Source organism: Hetaerina americana, unplaced genomic scaffold, assembly GCF_022747635.1.
Source record: "Hetaerina americana unplaced genomic scaffold, ioHetAmer1.1.p SCAF_5, whole genome shotgun sequence".
Taxonomy (NCBI): Eukaryota; Metazoa; Arthropoda; class Insecta; order Odonata; family Calopterygidae; genus Hetaerina; species Hetaerina americana.
This window is the reverse complement of record NW_027287095.1, coordinates 66,961,489-66,971,030: the sequence shown is the minus strand read 5'-3', so window position 1 is coordinate 66,971,030 and position 9,542 is coordinate 66,961,489. Positions and strand designations below refer to the sequence as shown.

Below are 9,542 nucleotides of genomic sequence, written 5' to 3'. Positions count from 1 at the left end.
CATCTTTAATATAACAAGTAATCATGGTCCGTAAAAAATTTCTCCATGTAAAGATCTCAATATTACTGGTGGTGATTCAATAATCACTTATTGGTTAATTATTATGTCTTTTTATATAATTATAGCTATTAATATGGACATTTCACTTCATATTTATAAGGATATCACCTGGGAAATAATGAATAATATTTGATTATACATTTTTATATGTTGTAGGATTTGCATTGCAATATTGTAATAACATCACCGTATTTTCCCATTGATAACACGCACATTATCTATACAAAAATGTTCAGATAATAAAAAAATAAAGATGCACGTTAGGTAATAAAAATTGCTGTTAGCAGCTACCATCCCGCTTCCAATTTATATATGCACAGTCAATGAGATTTTTTATCAATGAATAATATAGTTAGATATTTTGTTATATATTTTTATCACTCATGTGATAAGCATAGCTATGTAATAATGATGCACTTCAGTCAATGGTGAAGATTGTAATAAATAAATTCATCAATCAAATAGAGTGGATTTGGGAGTAACCAGGTGTATACCCAATTCTTGAAATCCAGGATACAATGTAATATCAATTGAGTTAGCACTCGGTTATGCAAGAGATAGTACTATTGAAACTTTTTAAATGAAGTATTGAAAGTGATGTAATCAACTGATGATGAGATTAGAGAGAGCAGTGGGCAGAAAACAGTTATAAATATAAAAATATACTGTATTTTCCCATCGATGACGTTCGTGTTATCTATACAAAAATGTTCAGATGATCAAAAAATGTGACAATGCGCAATATGTAATGAAAATTGGAAAAATCCTAGCATTAACATACTTATGTACACAAACATTTGAAGGAGAGTCTCGCAAAAAGAAATTAGTCCGGAAGCATGCCTTTCTAATTGCATCCCATTTCATACATATCTGCTACTTTTAGAGTTATTTCATCTCATTAAGCCTTGAGGAAAAGAAGAAAAATATAATTTCTATACATCATTTAATCTAATACGTAATAATTCACGTGTACATAGAATACATCTTATTATATACACGTATGTATAAATATGATTAGATAGGTAGATCACTTGAATCCAAGAAATTCATCACGTGAATCACAATTAAATGAATTAAGTGCATTTATTACCTCTTCAGATGCATCACCGTGTTAACTTCAGGGAGTGACTATCCATGTTCATATCTCTAAGAATTATTTTAAGTTGCATTATTTTGAACCTGTTTTGTCAAAGTCCAGTTTTTTTAGTCTCTTGGTTTTAAAAGAACAATGTTTTACTTGTAATTTTTTTAACTTGAAAAAAACTCCTTTCACTACCCTTAAAAATTTTTATCAATAAGGATATTCATTATTTGTGAACAGTTTGGTGTTACTTTACTGTGACTTTGAAGAATCTTTGTAATGAACTTGTTCTTTCGAGAGGAAAAGTGGTAAAAAGAAACTAGTTATCATATTCATGTTATCTACATAACTGTGTTCTCTTTGGCCTGGCAGCTGATGAAATTACATAATATTTTATGCTTACTGTAAGTTTCAATTTATTTTTTACTGCGAAAACATTCATAGCCCATGTAATTGCTCCGGCATGCATGGTTACTTCTTGCAAGGTTACCTATTGCAGTTAATACTGGATAATTTGCTTTATTAATATTTTTAATGTTTTATTTTCAGATATCAATGAATGTAAAACAGAAGGCATATGTGCTCATGAGTGCATTGATCTCCCAATTGGTTATGAATGCAGATGCAAACCAGGATTTCATGTCCATCCAGATGAACCAAATTTGTGTATGGATATAGATGAATGTGCTGGTGGAGTTTCAGACATGCTGGAAGAAAAGACTGATTTAAAGGCTGTAAAACCTGATGGAGGAGAGAGAAGGCCTGCCAGCCCCTGTTCTCAAATATGCCGAAACACTTTTGGCTCTTTTAAATGTTCCTGTGTATCTGGTTATGCATTGCGAGGTGACCATCGCAGTTGCAAAGCCAATTCAGGTAAAACTGGATAAATAGACATAAATCTTTTGAGTGACTTAGATACTTCTTTAGTATTCAATTATGTATTCTTAATGGTCATAAATAATTTACATTCAGTGGATAGTTTACCTAATACTTCAAAGTTTTCACACTTTATACAGGGTGCTTCGCTTAAATCCGGACACATTTCACTTTGAATTTCCTGCCACATCTTAGTTTCACTCGAGATGGCAATTGGCATTCTTGAAAGCTATAGGCATCTAGTAAACAGTCATAACCTCAAAATGACCAATATGTTATGTTCAAGTGCGGAGTACAATCAAAGAGCCGCTATTATCGAGTGTTCGCGCTACGCGTTATATTGCGAAATAATTCAATTCTTCTTGTACCCCAGATCAACTGTTTATGATATTGTGGCTAAGTATGCCTCGCAGAAGTTTGGGAAAGATTTCGCTTACCCGGTAAGGAAATCTCATTCGAGGAAATGCATGCTTGTCCAAATTTAAGCGCCGCACCATTCCATACTCATACCTGGGGAGTACTGAACTTTTTTTATTGTTGTTGATCTCAATCCTGCTTTGGTTAGTAATGTGAGTTGTGATGGCCTGGCAGTGTCTTGGTCTTTTTCTAGCTCCTGGGATTTTTTCTTGCCCATTTCTTCCAATTTTAGAATGTAATTACTAAACCATGAAAATTTCCATTGCCATGTAAATTTACTTGAGCAGACGTAAGAAATACTTCAAATTCAATACATAAATGATTCTTACATCTAGTGGAGATGTGTAATAAAAAGTTATTTTTCCAAAATCGAGTTAGGAATAGAATATTATATGATTCTTGATTAATGAAATTCAATTGGCCATTTTTTTACATTAATGCATTATTTATTAGTGAGTAATTGAGAAAGTGTGTCAACATGAGATTTTTGGATAAACTATTCAAAGAATAAATAAGTCATTAATGTCATAGTAATACAATACAACTGATGATCCCTTATCCCTATTTTTTTCTAAAAATATATATATTTACATTTGCTCGTGAGTGATTGTGACTGTTAATATTCCTATCACATATACAACACATTGAAAGGGAAAATAACTCTTTGAGTAAATATTAAATATTCTAATCTCAGTCAAAGAAATTAGCTGAATCAATAGCTTACAAAGTCATGTATTCAAAGTGAAAGACATTCTATCTTGAAAACAAGAGGAAAGTCTTCATCATGATTTTGAAAATCTTTCCAGTGATAGAAAAATTATGTATAGTAATTTCATAGAATATTTGGACAAGTTGCCTCATCCTGTAGAGTTCATAGCCGGGTTAGATAATGTTACCATGATTGGAATAATGTAGAAAGTTCTGTCCAGTACTTGATGTGATCAAGCAGTGACAAATAGTTATCCTGTCTTTCCCATCTTTTAATTTGCCATTCAACTCTTACAGATGTGGAGCCCAAGTTAATATTTTCCAATAGATATTACATAAGAGAAGTAGATCTTGAAGGGAATGTTTCTATTTTGGCTCACAATCTAACCAATGCTGTTGCTTTGGATTTTGATTGGCAAGAAAATTGCATTTATTGGTCAGATGTCACTTCATTAGGAAGCAGCCTGAAGCGCATGTGTAAAGGGAACAGCACCATTCAGGTGAGTGAGTAAATGAGAGGACATTACTTTAATGTAGCCATTCCATCAAATTTAATCTATAATATCTTATTTCCTAGATGTATTATTAGTGTAATTAATTTGTAACTTGCAGTCACACAATCTGTTGAAAGTAAAGCCTGGTATGTTAGCGAAAAATCTCTCTATTTTCCATTAACAGTAAAAAAAATGCATTTCATCTAATATTTATAATATCCCTCATGCACTTATGGAATTAGTAACTTAATATTTGCCCTTTTTAATATTCTGTTTTGATTAAATCAATTTTTTGCATTTGTTTGACAGGTGCTTCATTCTGCTACCTTGCAAAATCCCGATGGTCTTGCTGTTGATTGGGTTGGACGTAATCTCTACTGGTGCGATAAAGGTCATGATACAATTGAAGTCTCAAAATTAGATGGGAAATATCGCAAAGTCCTCATAAATACTGGACTTCAAGAGCCACGTGCAATTACCCTTGATCCACACCATGGGTAATATTATATAGAATATGTATTTAAGATTAAAATTGATTTTAAATATATTTAAGGGTTTCAAATACATTGTTATCTACTCTCAGATTGGAAATCATTGATGTTGAAGTCTATTTTCATGAAACGTCCCATGAACTTCCCCTGATGCTCCCATTTCCCTAGCCTTGCCAGATGGTTGCTGTTTAAGGTTTAATTCAGGTTCAAAATGACTCAAAAATAAAATTCTGTTAACAATTTAATGCAGTTTCACTCCCATCATTTTTTAAATGTTCGTATACCAGTGTGTAAAGATTCATATCCAAGAAAATGAGGGCTGTCATACTATTTTAGTGAAACTACTAGTATCTCTTGAAGGAATAAATATTTATATCTTATACTTAGCTCTGACAGTATGTATGTAGTTTCCTTTCTGTATGATGAAGTTGTTGTCAACCTGAAATGGCTTTACATTTATGATAATATTTGACCAGTCATTGGCTATAATTTGACCATTTTGCAGTTCATGTCTTTTATAGGCCTGTGTGTGTGAATTTTACCTTTTAAGGTTAATTTAACGAGAAAATGCACTTATAATTTTGAGCTATGTATTTTTGTGCTCTAATGAAGCTTTCAGAATGTTAATCTTTCTTTACTCAATGCCAAAAGTGATCAGAGTAACACTTTCAAAGTCCTCAGGTTTATTAATTTGAATATAACCATAGTTTTTGAAGATTGGACATGTGTATTTACCTATCCTTATCAAGAATAATTTTTGTCCTACATTTGTTTAAGTAATTATTAAATAAGATTTAATTATTTTTTAGGTTTAAGTAATTAATTTTCATCCATTGTTTAATATCATGTGGGCAGTACTACTTCAAAAGGAAAACTTGCAACTGTGATTTTTTGGCTCAGTTAGCTCTCAAAAAATCATTTACTTTCAGAATTACAGCTTTGGAAAGTAAAAATGACCAGGAGTTGTAGCTAATTTTCTTGTCTTAACTGCCATCATAAAATTTGAAATTATTGTATTGATCTTTAGAGCAAATAGAATATTGCTATTCAATAACAGGCATGTGAAATTAAAGGAATCAACCTTACCTATCAATTCTTGCAGATTCACCTTTGGTGAGCATATTCCCATTGGCCTTTATTGCATGTAGAGTTTGTTTTCACTCCAGGTTCATGTATTGGACAGATTGGGGAGATAAACCATATATTGGAAAAGCTGGAATGGATGGAACTAGCCGTAAAGTCATTGTGAATGATTCTCTTGGTTGGCCAAATGCATTAACAATAGCTTATGAAACTGGAGAACTCTTTTGGGCAGATGCCCGTGAAGACTATATAGCAGTTTCTGATTTGGATGGAAGGAATAGAAGAATTGTTCTAAGCAGAGGTGAGTTTTATTTTCATAACTCAAAAAGCTAATTCAAATTATGCAGAGAATACTCAGTTTGGGGTTGCAGTTTCCAAGAATTGCCATTAGTTCTGTATATTATTCTATAAGCATTTACGTAAGATGCATTTAATAATTGATAAATAATGTAATTGGCTATTATCTTTTCTTAAGGTCCATGGCAGAAATTCCTTCCTCATCATAAAAGTTTCCAAGCATAATGCAATACTTATTTTGATGTTCTTACACTTTGCTCGAAGCACTACTAGTTAGTTGAACTGTTCTGCTTGCTCTAGTTCATACCCTTCAACATAAGCATTTAACTTAACCTTCCTATGTATTATAAATGCATAAACTGCATGTTTTTAATCATTTATTCTCATTCCATAGCAATCACTCTTGATTCTGTAATGCACTCAGCAGTGATTACTAAACCTTCATGGATTGACCAGCTGAAGATTGATCATCCAGAAAACAGTGAATTCCCCAACTGCAATAATTCCTACTTCCAGACCCCCTAAGGCCTGTTTTACCATTTTGCCCACAGACACATTGAAAGCACTGGGGCAATTCTGCCTAACACCCACTCTTCACTCAATCTTGAACTCAAACTTAAGCAGTCTGAGACTTAAAAGACATATATACTTGGTTTTTCACTTTTTATGACAAGTACTCAATATATTGTTATTCTTAGTCAAGAAGTCTCAATTTTCAGTCAACACAACTTTATAACAAAGATTCTACTGTAATATGGTTTATACCTAGCAGTATTTTATTTGATGCCATTCATTAAGTCATAAAATCTAATAATGCATAGAAATAGTGTTACATATGATAAAGTATACTTCCTTCAGTTGTGGTAATGGTAGCAAGATTTCTTGAAGCTGTAACAATATTATTAATCCTTTACCATGGGATTTCCCATAATGTCAACCCTACAGGAACTTTAATTGAAAAAATATATCAATAATTAAATAATTGGCATTTAGGATAATGGCCTTAGGATAATGTATTGCATGGAAATATTTGTCATTAGTTGTATAATAATAATAATCTGTAATACTATTTTATCTCTAATTTGTTTTCTCTTTTTTCCATATTAAAGCTTTGGATACGACTTTGATGTTGAACCATGTTTTCGCCCTTACTATTTTTGAAGATTATCTTTATTGGACGGATTGGGAAACAAGGTCAATAGAAAGATGCCACAAGCATGGAACTGGACTTTGTACATCAATTACCACAGCTGTTCATCGCCCAATGGATATTCAAGTATATCATCCATATAGACAGTTGGCAGGTAGGTCGTGTAACTTCTTTTATAATCTATTAAATGCCCATATCTTAGCTGATTCCCAAAATTTTTTAAGTCTTGGAAAAACTTATGGCTGTAAATTTTTTTGAAATAGCAATGCCAAACATATATTAAATGGATGAGAAGGAAATCAGTTGTTTGGGAATAAGAAATGTCTGAGAGAATTTTGTTTGCTATTTTTCAATTTTCTCATCTTTACTTGACATTAAGCATCCAAATGAAAAAGTTTTATCCATATGATATGTCAGTGCTAAACACTATATAACATTCATAGAGCTCAGCATTATTTTATTGCTATTAAAACGAGAACCCTGAAGGTCAAAATTAAAAACATGCCCTGAAGTCATTCATTAGACCCTCTCTTCTCCCTTACGTACAGAAGGGTAAGCAGTTACTCCCTCTCTAGAGATGCAAGTTCTGCAGAAAAAAAATTATTTACCAATTCTACATGTTAATCAACTAATGATATTATTTTGGAAGTAATCTTTTATTGCAAAACACAATTTTATGATTTATAAAATTTGATGTGGTTCTTATGTAAAACCTCTTATCTTCTTGTAAGGTTCACATGACCACAATATTATTAGTTTGTGTTTTTGTGATGGATAATTTTTACAGAGATGTGATTTGGGATTTTAAATTATCACTGGTAATTATGAAAAAGCACTCTAATTACTTTGTTAAGAATTCTCAGAGCATCAATTGGCATTTTTTAACTTTTGGCATGAAATTATAATGGAGCCAGTCCATTGTGATAACCACAATAAACTATGCATTTAAAAAAATTCTTTAAATGCTGAGAGGGTTTATACATTATCCTCTTCAGTCTGAGGTTGTCCATAGTATCCCATGGTAGCACTCCTTAATTTGTAGTTATAATCAGCGATAGAATTCAGAAGTGTAGATACCTTTTCTTTATTGATTATTAGTTTGGGAACCTTGAATTCAGTTTGTAGCTCATCCATATTTTCTGTCTTAGTTCATTAGTCCACATTTCATCTACATAATATATCTGAGATTATTGTAAATTTTATTTAGTCTGCTCGCATATGTTACATGATAGGTTCAGTGGGGTGCTATCAGCACTCGTATTGCACCTTCATTGTAAATAATATGCCTCCTTAACCAGCCAAAACCAACCACTACTTGCATTGAGGTTCTTTGCATGTAAATATTTGGAGAGTTTTTATGCACTATCTTGTATGTTCATGCTGCGTATTCCTACTACATGTGATCATTTATGCACATACTTCATGTGGCCGGTTTCTTGCTCTTTAAACTTATGGTAGCACAGACTGCTGAGCCTGACTTATGCTGACTGATGCTTTCTATCAAGGGAAGATGTTATGCAATCTCTAAACTTGTGATTTTCTAAGTAGTAAGAATATTTTCCAGGAATTTATGATCTCATATATCTTCGCAATCTGTTTCACCTTTTTTTATGTTTTATATTTTGTGCAATCATGGTCAAAACTTTTTTGTCTTAGATATTCTGCCAGCAAGTAAGTTTGCATTTTCCAAAACTGAAATTTTCAAGTAGTGAATATTTCCTAAAGTATTTGCTATAATTTTGGCTAACTCATAATAGTTGAAATCAATAACTACACTGTTCGCTTATAATGGTTACTATTACATGTCAATCACTGTTAATCATCAAAATATTCAAAACATTTTAAATATTTTTTCTGTAAGTATTAGGGGTGGAGTTCTTTTATTTCTCAAAAGTAAAAGTAAAAAACTTTAAAGTACAAATATTTGAGTAGATATTTAACTACATATTTGAACTTTCCATCTCTAGGTAATATTAATGAGAAGAGATTAGGCTCTCTGCAATTAATTGAATCATGGAAAAATATATAGTGCAATAGTTTGTACTTTATTTCCATGTGCAGGAAGTATGTATATTAGCTGTGAGAATACAGGTGCCATAATAACACTTATGATGTTATTATTTTGTTGTTTTTCATCCATTCTTTTCAAATTTTTTAGTGGAGAACAACCCTTGTGCGAATGGAGGAGGTTGCAGCACTCTATGCCTTTTGTCCCCTCATGGTGGCTATAAATGTGCTTGTCCTGAAAATTATATACTCAGTGAAGAGAAAGGAAAATCAGGCCAGTGCATCAGTAACTGCACAACAGCTCAATTCCTGTGTGCGACTACTTATAAATGTATACCATTCTGGTGGAAATGTGACACTCAAGTAAGTTGGCAAAATTTTTTATTCAATTAATGCACATTTAGGTATTCGAATATTTTACAAAGGTATGATGTGCATTCAATAATTAATATTTAAAAAATATTGGGGTGTGCTAAGGACCATCCAAAAGCTATTGCTCTGCAAAAAACTGCTTTCTTAATTTATATTTGTCGAAGTTTGATTCTATCAAGGTAAATAATGTTCTGTCAAGTGTAGACATTGATTTTGTCTTTGAAATCGCTGTGAGCTGCTACCATCCCGATTCCAATTTAGATATGCACAGTCAATGAGATTTTTATGAATGAATCATATAGTTAGATATTTGGTTATGTATTTCTATCACTCATGTGATAAGCATAACTATGTAATAATATAATACTTTAGTCAATGGTGAAGATTGTAATAAATAAATTCATCAATCAAATAGAGTGGATTTGAGAGTAACCAGGTGTATACCCTCTTCTTGAAACCCAGGATACAATGTAATTTCAACTGAGTTAGCACTCATTTATGCAACA

General features: G+C 32.1%; 1 protein-coding gene across 1 annotated transcript in view; it reads left to right on the top strand.

Annotated features, from left to right (window-relative positions):
* LRP1 (LDL receptor protein 1) overlaps positions 1 to 9,542 on the top strand; it is a 206,232-nt gene that overhangs the window by 157,947 nt on the left and 38,743 nt on the right. The window contains exons 49-54 of the mRNA XM_071592477.1: positions 1,691 to 2,014; positions 3,440 to 3,642; positions 3,946 to 4,133; positions 5,294 to 5,511; positions 6,617 to 6,811; positions 8,816 to 9,027. Coding sequence (XP_071448578.1) covers positions 1,691 to 2,014; positions 3,440 to 3,642; positions 3,946 to 4,133; positions 5,294 to 5,511; positions 6,617 to 6,811; positions 8,816 to 9,027 — 1,340 coding nt within the window. The remainder of the gene's footprint in view (positions 1 to 1,690; positions 2,015 to 3,439; positions 3,643 to 3,945; positions 4,134 to 5,293; positions 5,512 to 6,616; positions 6,812 to 8,815; positions 9,028 to 9,542) is intronic.